General features: G+C 36.8%; 1 protein-coding gene across 1 annotated transcript in view; it reads right to left on the bottom strand.

Annotated features, from left to right (window-relative positions):
- Positions 1–2,271: 2,271 nt before the first annotated feature.
- Positions 2,272–17,640, bottom strand: part of LOC135932616 (hereditary hemochromatosis protein homolog) — a 68,717-nt gene continuing 53,348 nt past the window's right edge. The window contains exons 9-14 of the mRNA XM_065470108.1: positions 8,405–8,421; positions 7,256–7,576; positions 6,070–6,153; positions 2,700–2,768; positions 2,549–2,583; positions 2,272–2,370 (exon numbers count right to left, since the gene is read on the bottom strand). Coding sequence (XP_065326180.1) covers positions 2,272–2,370; positions 2,549–2,583; positions 2,700–2,768; positions 6,070–6,153; positions 7,256–7,576; positions 8,405–8,421 — 625 coding nt within the window. The remainder of the gene's footprint in view (positions 2,371–2,548; positions 2,584–2,699; positions 2,769–6,069; positions 6,154–7,255; positions 7,577–8,404; positions 8,422–17,640) is intronic.

Below are 17,640 nucleotides of genomic sequence, written 5' to 3' on the forward strand. Positions count from 1 at the left end.
CCCATTTAAATACTTTCAGAACCATTAAATATCATTTTCAAAGTTTGAATAATGTAAACCAAAATGTTCAATGTTCTGTGATTACTTTTCCAGTTTCACATTGGGATCATGTAATAACTTTCAATCGTGTAAAACCAATTTTGCAAATTATCGGAGGACTTCTCTCACTGGGATTGACCATCGCAGGATGCTTCATGTGCAACAGAAAAATGAATGGTGAGGAACAAAACATTCATATTTTTTACAAATAATAATGAAGGTTTACAGTGTTTTGCTCTTTAAGTCCAAGCCTCTGAGGTCAACAATCATGTTATAGTGATGTTAGAGTGATAATTCTTTTCTCAGTATTTCAGAATTCCAGTGTGCTAACATTAACTTTTCCTTATTCACAAAGCCCTGACCTTCCTCATTCTTCTCACTGTGTGGCTGTGTGAGAGCTGGTTAGAAGATTTAGCTCTTAGTGCAGTGTGTCTTTCTAGGTTTTCAGTGATTGAGCACCCTCTTCTTAAAGAGTAAGGACAGTCTTGACTAGGAAGACAGATGGTTTGAGAGAGGAATAAAGGAGGCCATATATGTCTACTACAAATAACTATTGTTGAACACAACTTGTGGCTTATGACACCAGCTGTCAGGAACCTATAATGCAATGTTGAGATCTGTACAACACACACACCAGAATTTATGGACATGTTTTATTCTACTTGTGTCAGCCTAAACCTAAACCTTTAAAGTTTCCGTACCATGTTGTGCCATGGAGGACAACATCCTATCACAACTCCCTCCCATCCACGGTCTTCTCTCTGCTTGTCTCTGTTAGTGTCAGTGTGAACGTTCTTTCAATACTCTAATCTATCATACATATCTGTGTAGTAAATTATGCAACATGAATGTGTGATAAATCTTATGAGGTAATTGCGAAATATAAAATAATGAAGTATATAAGCATCAAAGATTAAAAAAAAACCAATTAATTCTAACCTTTCTAACCTTCTTCCTTTCTGCACAGTTTTTCAATGTGCATTGCACTCAAAAATAGACATCCTGAAACCTAAAATGTGTTATTGGTGTTTCATGACAGTGGTAACAAAGGAAAGGGAGGAGAAGCTACTTAACCAAGTAGTTTTGTTGCATAAATTAATTTAACCTTATCATGAGTAACTAACTGAGGGCTCCTGTGTTATGGTCAGGAGGTGCCAGCTCCTAGCCTGCCTCTCCACCTGGATTAGCCGATCCCACGTCCTAGCCTGGCTTCCACCGGGGTCAGTCGATGCTGGGACCCTGTCTGCTTCTCAACTCTCACCAGAGCCTACTTTTCTAGAAGCTCGAGTACCTGAACCATTCTTCCTCTGAGTCAGCAATGCTATTAGCATCCCTCGTGGTGAGACCCAAACTAACCAGAAGTTGAGTTTTTTCAACTTTGTATTTGGCTTTATTAGGTTTTTCATTTGTTTATTGTTAACATTTAATTCCCTGTGCTTTGATTTTATTTAGCCATCCCATTCTTGTGGATCATGATTTTTTATATTCCACTGAGTTTGTATTCTTAATTTTTTTAGGCACTTTCTGTGAGTCTGTGTTCTTGTTTTGCTTTTCTCTTTAGGTTTTGTTTCCTATACACATTTATATTCTTGTTGCATTTTGGTTTCCACAGCTTTTGTATTTGTATAGTTTTCGCAGACTTCTCTTTGTTCTTTATAGTATTGTATCTCGATCATCTTCTGAGTTCATTTTTTACTTTCTTAACTGGGGCACTTTTGTCTGAGTTGGACTTCCTCCTCTCTTAATTATCTGATTGTCTTCACCTGTCTCAAATCTCACAGGTGCTTCCTCTGCCTTTGTAAACCCCGACATGTATAGTTGCAGTATATTGCCTGAGATGACCTTTGTCTCATTGTACTCTGTTCCCTGACTGCTTGCCTTAGTTTATTGCTGGTACTCCTAGTGCTCTCATGCCTTGTTTGAATGTTTTTACTCTGAACTGTTTTATTAGCCTAATAAATGACTTGTTTTATTTACTCCTAGCCCTCTGCATATTTGATTTGTATTTGGATTGTCTTCTCTATACATTCCAATTATTCTGTTTGTTTTCTTTTTTATTGTTAGACCTCAGTAATCAGTTGCCCAGTGTTGCTTGATCAGATAGGTGGTTAGTAAATCTCGTGGATTTAAATTATGTTAGGTGGGAAAAGAACAGTTCAAAGTTTTAAGGACAAACGGCTGAATAGCTAAGGTGGACCCAAGAGCAGAACCCGAGACACAGCCTTAAGTTTCTCAGTCTTTATTGCACACAAACAGGTGGAGGTGAGCACAGTGGGTGGTGGGAGCTTCCTCGAGGGCTTTTCTTCCAGGTCTGGGGAGAAAAGAGCTCCACTAAAGAAAGAGAAACGTTAGATCCAGATCAAAAGAGAGTGCTGAAAATGGTGAGTGAGACCTGACAGGTGAGTTTGAGCTTACTTTGAAATTCCAAGCTTTCCAGAGGAAAGGAACAGGGTGCAGGTTAAAATCCAGGTGAGTAATCCAGGTAGGTCTTATGTGCAAACCAGCTTACTTGACCGTGAGGATAGAAGGCAGGAAGCTTGTCAGCTGGCAAAAGAAACACTAGGAACAAGGTAAGACAAGTAATAGTAAGAACTCAATGTAGTTACTCCTACTCCAAACTATCTTTGGCCGGTTACTATTCATCCAGTGAACAACTGTACCTCTTATAGTGACAGTGAACATGCCAATCAGGTATGCACCGCTGAAGAACAGGAAATCCAAAGCTCTCCCTAAAAGGGAGGATAGGGCCTGCAGGATAATCAATTTGGAGGAGAGATAGAAACTACAACAAACGCATGCCTGCTATGATTTAAATGCCCAAAAGTGTATTTAAAAGTTTGACCACAAACTGTATCACCAGTTAAAAAAACATTTGGAGCATCATGAAACCAAAAAAAATCTGAAAAAGTAGACTCAGGATTGTTGAGCAGATAGAATCCCTTATCTTTCAATATTTTATATTTTTTCTTTGCTCTACTGTTAAAAAATAGGGTTTTATCTAATTTTTATCAAATCAGTGTATTCTTTTATTCTACAGTACTTACATTTTATTCAGTGACCCAACTTTCTTGGAAATAGGGTTGTACAGGACATCAGGAAACTATTCACAACACTTCACATATATCTTGCGATTTGCCCAGATTCAGTGATAACGATTTCACATAAATCAGCAGTGTGTCATACTATCAAATATGGACGCCTAAACTGCTCAATAATAATTATTATAAGATTATATTTTTATGTTATAGTCTAGTTGAATACAATGTGTTTTATGTTAGTGTAAGAAGGGGGATGGAGGATCGAGAAAGGGAGGACAGATTGTACAAGAGCAGGGAGATCCATGTAGCAAATGGGCAGAATAAAGTTAGCTGGAAAAAATATTATTTTTCACAAAATAATTTTGCATATTTCATGGATGCTTTGTATGGTTTCTGGGAGCGCAATTAAAAATATCACTGGGCATTTGAAATAGAACATATTTACATGAATAGTAGCATTTTAAAGGATTCATATCCCTGTAAACATGCTTAAACAGGATGCCTCCCATTATAGTGATCTAACAGCCTTGAAATTATTCTCCACTCTTGGGCTCACTCTTGGAGTACAAAATGTTCTGTGTTGAGTCTGCATAATAAAGGGAGGGAATGTATGAATTTAAAAAGTGTAATGTAAAAGGAGCTCTGTTACCAGTTTGCTTCTTGTCCAGGTGTATGTATCGGCAGGCAGATCTTTCAGTCTCTGTACTCAATAATGCTACTTTAATTGCTTGACTATTGGGCATTATTAAGATCCCACTTACCTCTGTACAGAAGTCTGGACCGGCTCTCAATTGAAAGGGTCTGAATCTCTGATCCAGGGGTATTGCCACAGTAGGTTAAAAGAAAGTAATTTAAGCTGGTGATGGAGGGATTCACCCAGCTCTATTGCCACATGAATGCCTACCCTGAAGTCCACTAGATGATGCCCTCCACTAGCAACCCTGAGTAAGGTGCGATCAACAGCCACATTTATTAATTGTAGCTCCCTGCTAATGATCTATGACACTTGGAAATTTGTTGGAATTTACTTAAGTGCCTTGAAAAATAAGCCACAGGAATCTGTTAATTTTGAAAGTCAAGAATAACCTATAAGAATCTTACAAATAATCACATAATTAAATCATTTCAAAATTTAAAGAAAAGTAAAAAAAAAAAAATTAAATGTAGAAGAGCTAAATCTAAACTGTTGCTAAACACCTATTGTAAGTCCCAATCCAAGGTGGTTAGAGTGAGCAGATCAAATCTCAAGAATCCAATTTTGTTATCGATCTCAATAACCAATCCCTTGTTGTGACATGTGTTACCAGTTTAGGCACTTTATTGAGATTATTATTTATTAAAGCATTGAATAATTAAAAAGTATTGTGTACATGGATCTCTTCTGTTCAGAAAACCACAGGCTGTAAAACAGTTAGCTACAGCAGAACTTCCCAGAACTTTTATTCACTATAATACTTAACCCATGAAAAAATCCAATTTGAGCTGACCTCATTGTTCTCTTTTCCCCCTCCCCTCACCCCTGTAGTAAAAGCTATTTTCTTACAATTGACACATACTTAGCATAATTCACTTCATTTAGCATTATTTCAACAGGATTTCTTATTTTAAACAAAAATACATTGTTTTCCTCCATCATTCTATTCTTTACACTCACATACAGAGTTTAAGGTCACATCTGCACAGAAAGAGTGCAGATGTGACCTTGTGCAGTACACACACAGAGAAAGTCTGGGTTGAAAGGTTATTATAATTATTTCATTGTAGTGATTATTTTCTTGTTTGACTTTGTTAATTCTTGATTATATTTTGATTACATTTCTGATGTGATTAGAGCAGAAATAACTATCAGCAAAAGCACTTACATATAACTCTACATATAACCCCCAAAGGCTGGATTTCAGGCCTTTTCCTTAATTTCTGACTGCATCAGGGCTGAGGAATCTCATTCTTCTTTACATTATTTTACCGAATGTTATTTAACACATTCAAAATAACCTACAAAATAACAAAGATTCTTAAAAAACGGTGTGAAGGAACATATTTATGTGTCTACTCATTTTTCCTCATCAACGACACACCCACAAAGGGACACGTCTGACCAGCATTCTGCCCCACCACCTGATCATCAGGATAAATACACCATACAAATTATATATACACTATATCATTAATAGCTATAGCAATGCTATAGGAAATATGCTATGATAAAATATTAAAATGCATTTTACCTGAGTTATTACAAGTTAACTTGAATTTAAAACAATAACAAAGGAAAAAAAGATTTTGTGTAAAAAGTCATGTTTACATGACAAAAAAGAAAACTCAAATAGAAAATCTTCTCAGTTCTTGTTTGTTCACAGTGTTAACTGGAGGTGTTAACACTGTGTAGACTCCTCTGTCTGTCTGTGTGGTCTTTCGGAGAGTTCTATCGTGTTGTGAGGAGCTGTTACATCCAAAAGTCCAAATAATAACGATAAAGTTAACAATAAATAAAATTAGCACAATATTAATCTAATAATTTAAATCCAGAGTGAGAATACCAGATTAAAGGGGGGATAGTGTACTTACAAGAGGTAGGGCATCTGCCTAAAATAAATTAAAAAATCAATAAAATTAATTTTGGACAGTTTTAAATGTCTAACAATCAAACTTTCTCTTACAAAGAAGTAACAATGTTTAACATGTATTCTATTCTATTTTATTCTATTGTATATAGTATTTTTATTTTATTTTATTTTATTTTATTTTATTTTATTTTATTTTATTTTATTTTATTTTATTTCATTGCATTGCATTGCATTGCATTCCAGTGTTTCTAATTTCTGCTACATAACTTTGCACTTTTGCTGTAACAAAACAAATTTCCCACCTGTGGGACTAATAAAGGTCATCTTATCTTATCTTATTTATCTGTAGACTATTATATTGCAGAGATAATGAGATTAAGCATTTATGTTTCTACTGACTGATCGATAAACTTTAAATCTCTTACCTTCTTTCACTTTGTGAATGGCAATTACAGTGACAGCAATGATGATGACAACAGGAACAACCACTGCAACAATGATGAGGATTTCTGCTCAGTAAAAACAAACAAGATAAAATGTACTGATAAATAAGATGGAATAAAACTGCATCCAATTATTGAAATTTTTTTTTGACAATTTAAGTTGTTTGATCATGAAGCCACACAGTGAACATAATAAAAAAAATCTAATTTCAATTGTTCCCTTTCGAGGTCACCACAGCGGATCATCTGCCTCCTTCTCAGCCTGTACCTAACATCCTCCTCTGCTATCGTCTCCAAACCAGGCATTGTAGCAGGTCTCACTGCTGCACTGCCCTTTGCTTTGAAATTATTGACCCCAAGTACTTGACTACATCTGCTCCTTGAATCACAGCTTCACTGTCTGCACTGTCTTCATCCAACAATTCCTTTTTTTCCTTCTAACTAATATCCAAATCTGTGGGTTGTACAAACTGACAACATTGAGCATTACCTCTTTAATTTCCAGCTTCAAACTCATGATCCCGTCTGAGACTCACTTCAGCTCCAGCTTTTCACACGCTCTTCTTTCCAGATTACTCAGTTTCTCTTCCTAACTGCACCATGGTAGAACAGTTTGAATAAACCTGGCATTGTTTCCATCCACTTGTTCACTCGCATACAAGCTACCTACCTTCTCTCTGCTATATCAGCCAGCTTTTTCCCATAATCTCTATACTTATATATAGATATATCCGATATATATCGGATTTAAATATGGTATGATATCTATGTCAACTCGACTGATGTAACCACAAATGCAGCACTATACAGTGCTTAACAGACACACCATAATTCATGTCACTGACTTTTTAACCCATTTACATGAGCTGTTTTTCACCCAACAAGATGTTCCTAAATGGGCCACAAATAAACAACCAAGGCTTTCATAGACTGCATATGCTGAATTTGAAACATAGAAGTATTAAACTAATTTCAGCTTGATGGTTTTCATAAGAATATTAACATCAGTTTTGTCGAAGTGCTGGAATAAAAAATGTTTTTAGGATCTCCATCAGTAATTCCCACAGTAACAGCAACTCTTCTTGGGATCCAATAAAACATTTAAGCGTAACATTAAACACAATCTACAATAACAGCAAACAAAATAACTCAAATCTGTTTGTCTTACTTTGATCATGTCTAAATTTGTTTTTTCGCCAGTTGATGGTTGTATTCAGGTTGGTAATGATGCTGTCCTCAGCGTTAGAAAACTGAAACACACACTCATATCTTTTCCACTCCTCAGGTGTGACTGATGAAACATTCAGGCCAACACTCATCTGGAAGGTCCCATCATTGTTGGGCAGGATCTCTCCGGGATCCACACCTTCATGGATCTCCACTCCATCTTTCCTCCAGAACATCATGGCCCTTTGAGGGTAGAAACCTGTAGCGTGGCAGGTGACTGGAGAGGAGGGAGTCTTCCGGAGGAGAGAAATGGAAGGAAAAACTGAAGAGAGGGAATGTAGGAAAGAGAAGGTGTGAGAATCGGTGAAAGAAGCAAAGCAGTATACATCAAAGAAGAAGTAAATGTAGTACACTTGTTTGATGAAAAATGTTAATCAAGACTGTAATAATAAGAAAAAGGAATAATTTAAATGGAAGAAGCAATTTGAGCAAAAGTTTCACTTTTTGTCCCTCTGTTTTCTGTGCACAGGTACCTTGCCTAACTGTGAGTGTGAGATCTGTACATATTGGATGCCTTGAAACCCTTCCTCCCTTGATCCCCTCAATTCCACTAACACTCTTTGTACTTAGTTTTGACCACTGTAAATAAACACAACAAAGTGAAATCTTCCAAGTCTGAGTCTGGGTCCATCGGTCCATTAGCCTTGACACTGATGATTGTGGGACTATTTCATGTTATTTAGATTTTGTTTTATTTTATTACACATATGTGTGTATATGCATACATGTAAATGAAGGTATGTGTGTATATGGGTATACATGAACTCAAGGTAGTGACTGAAAGAGTGTTATAGTGGATACAGTTTAGTATGTGGTCAGAGTAGACCTGCTACTCCCTGGTTTATACTTCTGCTCCCATAACCTGGACCGGAGTAAGAGGCAGAAAAGGAATCGGTGGATTTATTATGATAATTTATTTTCCTTGTGTGTCATCTGCAGCTTTACTTCCCAGTTTTCACCACTAGTTTTCATTATGATCTCTGTATAAAACAACACGTTAACACATGTTGCCGTTTTTTTTTTTTTTTTTTAAAAGATCATTAATAGAAAGATAACAAAGCAGGGAATAAACACACTCATGTGATTCTACCTTTTCTCAGCAGGGTGCTGTTCCCATTTTTCAAATATTTCTTCAGCCAATCAGGACAAGTCTCAGTGAGGAAGATTGTTTCTGCGGAGTTTCCATTAGCATTCCAGTCCTGTTCGATAATGTCAGCTTCTGGTTTCAGTGCAATCCATTGCATTGTTTTAAGATCAAATTCAAGAAGGTTTTCTGCATCATAACCATACTGTATTACACCATTCACCTCTCCAGTGTTTTCATCCCATTCACAGCCTTCTATCATCTGTAAAGTGTTGACAGCTGAAAAGTGAATTAGAAATTAATTAAAATGAATAATATTAATACTGTGAAGTACTGCTATTCTATCTTTGTTGTGTTCTTCCTATGATTTAACTCTGATCTGACAACATTATATTAGAAAACAGGCGTAATTCAAGATTAAAAGAAAAAGATGAAGGACAAGAAGAAAAAAAACAATTCAACCATATAAAAGACATCTAGGGTATCTGTAAGAACCAGAAAAAAAATACAGGCACTTTAAAGGCACTAATAATTAATGCAATTAATGTAAGACAACTATTTAGAACAATGTGTACATGTATTCTTTTGTCTCCAAAAGGTTGATTCTGTTCATCTGAACGTAGCATTTTCAGTGGGAGAAACGTTTCATCACTCATCCAAGTGACTTCTTCAGTCTCAGCTGACTGCAGGTTTCCCCAATCTTATAAACAGTACATTTGCATAATGACTGAAACTAGCACCACTAAATAAACAGTGAACTGGGACGTCAGTTCCTTCATCATGACTATGCAAATTCTCATGATCATTGATCAACAACCACTGATCAATGGCCATGAGTACCATTCACAGAGAGTTGGAGAATGGCTGCAATTCACACATTCACACACTGCTGATGGCAAGCTACATTGTAGCCACAGCCACCCTGAGGCGCACTGACACTGACAGAGGCGAGGCTGCCACCTAGCGCCACCGAGCCATCTGACCACCACCAGTAGTAGGCAGCGGGTGAAGTATCTTGCCCAAGGACACAACGACCAAGACTGCCCAAGCTGGGGCTCGAACCAGCAACCTTCCGATTACAAGGCGAACTCCCAACTCTTGAGCCACGATGTGCACATCCTCATCATTGAAAAGGTGTCCACTGGCCTGTAGGTGTAAATAGACTGCACAGTCCTGGCCTGACAAGGTAGCTCTTCTGTCTTGATGAACAGATGTCCAGATGAACAGAATCAACTTTTGGAGATTTACTTACCTGGATGATTGCGAATGCAACAAGATATTCTTTTGTCATGCAGTTTGAAGCATGTTCACATTAGTAAGATTTCTGGTCACAATCAAGATGCACAAAATTACAATTTAAAATCTATAACTAGAGACTAACAACATGATGTGACATAAAGTATAAGAGAAAATACTACACCTTCACTTTGGCTGGCCAGCTGCTGCCATTTTGAAATCCACTTTCTGAAGAGGTATGGCAGTATCGCAAAGCAAAGTTCATTGTACGAATCCAACTGAGCCTTGTCATTATTTAATGTTTGTTGGACCCAGTCTTGTCTTGTTTCCAATACATTTTTGCTGCTGTCACAGTAACCAAACTCAGTGCGTTTAACCTCTGCAACTGCCATAAACTCTGGGATGTTTCGGACTTCAGAGGATTCAGTAACAAAATAAACCAGTGAGTGTTTCACTGTGGGAAACAAACAATGATAACATGGTACATATAAACATAAAAATAAGAAAAAATAAGAAAAAAAATACAGACATTATTAGAAATATGAGTCATTCATTTTGATTCAGCTTTAACTTTTTTTTAAATGTAAGCTGCATTCGTTATATAAGTAACTGCAGGACACTGATTATAAATGCTGTTAGATAGAATTCTTTGAGAATAAATATTTATGATCAAAAGAAGAAATGCAGTTTCACCAGCTGTTCATTATCCTGGTCCTATTCACATTTCCCCCCCTAACAGTGGGTGTTTTATCTCATCCACATGGTGGCAGTGTAATTAATAATTTCAGAAAAAAATCCTGACAGACAGAAACACACGCTTAAATAAATAAATAATTCAACTTAGAATAAATATTCTACTAAAAATAAAGTACTACTAAAAGTAGTTCCTTTTAGGGACCAAATCTATATACTCACAATGGTTTTTTTTTAGAGACAATGAGTTTGCATATTTCTTTTTAGTTCTAAGAACTACTTAGGTTTTACAGTGCACTTTACATTATTTACAATACTATATCGCTATATTCTTTAACATTTTCAGTAAAGCTACTGAAAATGACTGGACAGAGTCTTTGGTTTTGTTAAACTGTGACTGATCAAGGATCATCTGTTCAAGTGAAATATGTATCAGTAACTGAAAAAAACATTAAGCTAACATTCATATCTTGGACTGTGGGAGGAGTACACTATTAGGGGCAGCACAAACAGGCAGTTTGATGCCTATAATATCAAATGCCTTGTAAAAATTAATAATGTAATAGCATGATAATATTTTTTTCATCCTCCTATAAGCATGAATTACATATTTGTGTACATATGCAGTGGCAGCTGCAGAGATGAAGAATTATCATGGCCAAGAGTTACTTGGTATTTTTTCTTTCTTTTCCCTTTAATGCTGATGGACATGATAACGAGATGCCAGTGCTGTTAAGGGGAAATTCCAGGTTCATCTTTGCTTCCTTTTTCATTACTTAAAGAGCCACCCCTGGTGACCATCGCCCGATTCTCCTGTCTCATGAAAACCAGGACCATCACAGGTGACCCCCTTGCACCCCTGCCCACCACCTGTCCCACACCCCCAGACTCACAAACAGCTTCTTCCCCTGGGCTATTCAGACTATTAACGAACACAACCTGTACTACTTAAGTAAGCTTTACTTAGTTTTTAGAGGCAACAGGTTTGCATATTTCTTTTTAGTTCTGAGAACTACTTAGCTTTTACAGTGCACTTTACATGATCTAAAATACTATATTGCTATATTCTTTAACATTTTCACTAAAGCTTCTGCAAAACACTTTTGAGACAGAGTCTTTAGATTTGCTAAACTGCAAATGATGAAGAATCATCTGTTCAACTAAAATATGTATCAGGAAACTGAAAAAAAACAAAACAATTTCACCTGTACTAAAAGCATTCTGCGTAAATCTTTGGAAAACATCTCTAGGAGTGTAAATAAAACATGTTTAAAATATATGCTTTTTATACTATATACCAACCCTTTTCCACTACATCACTTATGGACAGTGCAAAAGAGTTGTAGTGCAAATCAAATTCCATTGTTAATCACTGGCTGACAAAACATGCATTTGTGTTGTCCTATTTTTTAATCCTTATTATTTCAGAAAATCTGAGCTAAAATGTTTTGGCTCTCCCATTAAAATAAAGCAAAAGTAAAACCACTGCTCGAGGTCAGATTATATTTCTGTTAGAGCTTGAATGTTTGAAGGCGTTTCTTACTTGCACCTAAACCATGGCAGAAAAGAAGCAATAAAAATAAGGTCATCTTTTCTTTATCTTTAATGTTAACTATTGTTGTTCTAAAATGTGAAAACATTTTTAGGGTTGGTAGTACTTAGTTTAAATACTTATCTATTGTTGCATCTGTTCCTGCTTTCACCCACTGAAGCATGAAGTGCTTCACTTGCCTGCTTGCCAGTACCTGCCTATGTCCAATACAATGTGCCACATTCTTTGTCTTTAACACACAGGACCTGACAAACAAACTCGAATGTAACAAGTTCAGAGTGAGTCCCAGCATGTATGTATTGTAGCTTTCATTTGCTGTCATCGTGTAATCTGGGATGTTTTCTACATCAGTAGATATTGTGATTTAAACCTTCAATGAGTGCAGAATAAATATCATTTATACAACTGTTTGACTAGTTCTGATGTCAGAGTGCAAGTGAGATTTTTTTTGTTAAGTTGTGCTAAATCCCTATATACATGTCAAAGTTAGCATACTTTACTAAAAAAATAATTTGCTCCAGTAAAATGATTGTGGATCATGATCTTACCTGCAGAAGCAATGTGACAGCTAAGGAGCAACAGCATTAACTTCATCGTCATATTTAGAAAGATGGAGTTGAAGTGAAGACCTGAGAGGAGAGTCGTGTGGTTTTACAAGTTTGTTAAGGTTTGTTTCCTGGTGCAAGTTTAGTTCATATTATCAGTATATGAGGTGTGCTTAACCTCAGCTGACACTCAGCATACTTGAACAAGGGTTTAACTAATACTATTATTATCATTATTATTAAAAAGGCATTTCTGTTGTGTCCAAAGAAACAATATAAGTAAAGTAAAGTAAAGTCAAATTTTATTTATATAGCACCTTTCAAGATAAAATCACAAAGTGCTTTACAGAGGCAGAAAACAGACATTAATATCTCAAACAAAACAAAATCAACCAAAAGCAAGTTTAAACAAATACGTTTTTAACTGCTTTTAAAAAGACATGACTGAGTCCACAGATCTCAAACTCAAAGGGAGCGAGTTCCAGAGTCTGGGAGCCACTGATACAAACGCTCTGTCACCTGTTGTTTTTAACCTTGTATGCTGGACAACCAGCAACCCCTGGTCACAAGACCTCAGGGACCTGCTGGAGTGATAAGGAAGAAAAAGATCACTTATGTAAGTTGGAGCTACACCATGCAGGGCCCTATAAGTCATGATTATGATCTTAAAATGGAAACTGAACTTGACAGGGAGCCAATGCAGTTGAATCAGCAGGGGAGTGGCATGGGAGTATTTGTGATGCTTTATTACAATAATCTAAGCGAGATGAAACAAAAGCATGAATAATCATTTCCAATTCGGAACGTGACACAATGGGACTCAGCTTAGCGATATTTCTTAAATGGTAAAAACAAGAGCGAACTAAAGATTTAACGTGTGTGTCCAGCGTCAGAGCTGGATCAAATGTAACACCAAGGTTCCTAATGGAGGATTTAGTATAAGAAGCAAGAGGGCCTAGATTTTTAACCACGAGGGGAACAAATTTCTCAAGAGCAAAGACAATGACTTCCGTTTTATCAGCATTAAGTTGAAGGTAATTACCAGCCAGCCAATCTCTAATGGAATCTAAGCAGGACTGCAAGATTTGAAGCTTAGAAACATCAGGTGGCCTAAAAGAGATATATAGCTGAATATCATCTGCATAACAATGATATGAAATATCAGAGAAAGAGTTAAGAAGTTGCAGAAGAGGGAGTAAATACAACAAAAACAGTAATGGTCCCAAAACAGAGCCCTGAGGCACCCCATACGCAAGAGAGCTGACGGAGGATCTGAACTTAGAAGTAGCCACAGAGAAAGATCGATTTGACAAATAGGACTTAAACCATTCCAATGCACTACCCGATACACCCACCCAGTGGTTTAATCTATCTAACAAAATAAGATGATCAACAGTGTCAAAAGCAGAGGTCAGATCCAGCAACATCAAAACAGTGCACTCTCCAGCATCATAATTCATCAAAATATCATTAGACACTCTAAGAAGTGCAGTTTCGGTAGAGTGAGCCTTACGAAAGCCAGATTGAAATTTATCAAGAACCTTGTGTTCATCTAGAAAAACCGTGAGTTGCTTGGCCACAACCTTTTCTAAAATCTTGGCAATAAAAGGCAATTTTGAGATAGGTTTGTAACTGGAAAGCAAAGAAGGATCAAGTTTAGTTTTTTTTTTAAAGTGGGTGAATGACAGCACTTTTACAGTAAACAGGGACCTGACCAGAGAGTAGAGATGCATTAATAATTTTAAGAACACTAGGACCAATAGACTCACACACATTTTTAAACAAAGACCCAGATAAAATATCAAGGGGGCAAGAGGATGATCTAATTGAAGTAACCAGCTTCAACAACTCAGGTAGACAAGACACTGGTGAAAATCTTTCAAATATGACCGGCTTAAGTAAAATCGGAACAGGCAAATGGTACATGGAGGGAGAGATGTTGCTCCTTACATTGCTAACCTTTTCAACAAAGAAGGAAAGAAAATTTTCACAGTCTTCATTTGAAGAAATAGGGACAGCAGCAGAAGCTGGAGCAACAATATCCCTAATTGTGTCAAATAAAACCTTAGGGTTACCTCTGCTCCTAGAGACTAGGTTTGAAAAATAAGCAGCCCTTGCATCACGAATTGAAGCGTTAAAAGAAACTAAAAGGTCTTTTAAATGAAAGAGATGCATTTATCTATTTAAAATATATAATTTAAGTCAGTGTTACCTGTTTCTGCCCGTTTCCTGGAAAATAAAGATGCATTTTCTGATGCATGCATGCATCAGAAAATGATCCAAGATTTTCTCCTAATAATATTAATAAATCTGTCAAGTTCCTTACAGTTTATGCCATTTAAGACTGCCGGTGTTTCGTAGGGGTAACATAAGTAAGTAAAGTAAGTAACATATTTTTTATATACGTCTTTCTAGACAAAAGATAACAAAGTATTTCAAAAACGGATAACAAGGTATAAAACAAAAAAAGACAAAAAGTTAATGAAATGCAATTCTAAAAAGATGTGTCTTTAGTTGTTTCTTGAAAGAGACTACTGAGCCCACAGATCTTAAGCTCAGTGGGAGAGAGTTCCACAGTCTGGGGGCCACAGTGGCAAAAGCTCTGTGTCCCTTAGTTCTCAGCAGGGGCGATTTTAGCCCATTTTTGGGGGTGCTTCAGCACCCCCAAAATGAATCAAAGCACCCCCAAAGATTTCTTACTTTTTTTGGACAATATTTGCTGTCTGTGTGACACACTGCTAAAAATATAAAAACCATACAGTACTTGGTTGAGACATAACATTTTAACAACAAAAGTATAGATAACCCGCCCCCCCTCTCCCAAAATGGTTTGTTCCAGCTCGGCTCTCCCCTGCTCTCTAGCTCCGTTGCTGCCAGAGCCATGGTGGCTGAGACGCAGCGGAGCGGAGGTGTAAGTGCCTGGCTTAAAACAGGACATATTAGCTGCATTTAACCTTCAGTTACTCTTTATATAGTTAGGTAGGAGTCATACCATGTTTCTTTTTAGCTGAAAAACCTTACACCCAGGTAACCTGCAGTGTTGAAAACATGTTTTCCGACGATGTTTGCTACCCTACAATCCATCCTGCTCTGTAGTAAAATCAGCGACATTTGACCGTCCTGTTGCTCCCATTGAAATGTATATAGCCTATTTAAAATCTAAAACGTAAAATTGTCCATAGACTACTGTTGTTACCACTGTCCTGTTTGAAATGGATAATAACTAGCTAACTGACTGGATGCCCATTAACCTTATAACTCCTGTTGTGTGTGTGTGTTTGTGTAAAGAGAGACAGCCAGGTTCATAATATAAGGGATATAAGGACGTTTTTTCAAAAAAAGGAGCCACATTCAGGTAAAAGTGTAAAATCAAATGATCCGTCAATCAAAAATAATGTTGGATCAGTGTTTCAATATTTATATCTTTTGTTAGATGTACATGTGGTTTGGTTATTTGCCTTTTGGTTGAAAGTAGACTGAGAGAGGACTTTTCATTAGTGATCTTAATAGTATTTTTTCATATTAATGTAATTTTTCATCTAATTGAATACAATCTATTTGTGTATGATTGTCAGTCCAAAGAGGGAGAGAGGAAACCATTCTTCTTTTGCAGCATTTAAATAACCTTTATCAGATTTGATGGTTTTGTTACAGACTTTTCAAAAAAAGTGTTTTACCTTTCTTTCTCAAATGTGGGGATTAAATTGTGTTAAAATGTACAAAACAGTGATTTCATGTTTTGTGACGAGGACCCAGGCACAGAGAGACTTGTTGAATTTAAGAATCATATGATTTAAGAAAGAAATTTGCAGACTTGCACAGAGATGGTAAAATTATGATGACTGATAATGAAGATGAAGATGAAGACAACAGACAATGAGGACAGGGAGGAACAGGGGTTTAAATCCACCCAGGAGACAGTCAGAGGGAACTTGGGACAACTGGAGACATTTAAGGATGCATGGACTGACAGAGACAGGGAAGAAGTCTCATTGTGACGTGTAAAGTTGATCTTGCCTGGCTGGGCAGCTCTCTGGGTGCTCAGCACCCCCAAAGCTCTAATCCTAGAATCGCACCTGGTTCTCAGCCTTGTATGCTGTATGACAAATAGACCCTGATCACATGATCTCGGGGACCTGCTAAGGACATAGTGCTGTAAAGGTTCAAGCTGGTGCTTGTCCATGAAGAGCTCTAAAAGTCCGAATCAAATCCCTATATACATGTCAAAGTTAGCATACTTTACTAAAAAATAATTTGCTCCAATAAAATGATTGTGGATCATGATCTTACCTGCAGAAGCAATGTGACAGCAAAGTTGGGCTAAATCCCTTTGTTAAGGTTTGTTTCCTGGTGCAAGTCTAGTTTACATTCTCAGTATATGAGGTGTGTTTAACCTCAGCTGACACTCAGCATACTTGAACAATTATTATTAATTATTAATAATTACATCTTTTTTATTAAAAAGGCATTTCTGTTATGTCTAAAAAAAAACAATATAAGCATTTATCTATTTAAAAGTTTTAATTTAAATCAGTGTTACCTGTTCCGGCCTTCTTCCTGGAAAATCAAGATGCATTTTCTGATGCATGCATGCAACATGCATGCATTATTAGCAGAGAATGAGCCAAGATATTCTCCTAATAATATTTAAAAATATATCAGTTTTCCTTACAGCTTATGCCATTTAAGATTGCCAGTGTTTCGTAGGGCTAACATAGCAAAACAGACAACCATTCACTATCACACTCACAAGTACAGCCAAGTAAGGATCAAAACGTTTTCAGAATTAAACTAACATTCATATCTTCGACTGTGGGAGGAGTACACTATTAAGGGCAGCACAAACAGGCACTGTGATACCCACAATATCAATTGTCTTATAAAACCTAATAATGTAATAGCATGATAATATTTCTTTCATCCTCCTATAAGCATGAATTACATATTTGTGTACATATGCAGTGGCAGGTGCAGAGATGAAGAATTATCATAGCCAAGAGTTACTTGGTATTTTTTCTTGCTTTTCCCTTTAATGCTGATGGACATGATGACCAGATGCCAGTGCTGTTAAGGGGAAATTCCAGGTTCATATTTGCTTCCTTTTTCATTACTTAAAGAGCCACCCCTGGTGACCATCGCCAGATACTCCTGTCTCATGAAAACCAGGACCATCACTGGTGACCCCCTTGCACCCTGCCCACCACCTGCTTGACTCA

Source organism: Pelmatolapia mariae, linkage group LG22, assembly GCF_036321145.2.
Source record: "Pelmatolapia mariae isolate MD_Pm_ZW linkage group LG22, Pm_UMD_F_2, whole genome shotgun sequence".
In the NCBI taxonomy this organism is placed as follows: domain Eukaryota; kingdom Metazoa; phylum Chordata; class Actinopteri; order Cichliformes; family Cichlidae; genus Pelmatolapia; species Pelmatolapia mariae.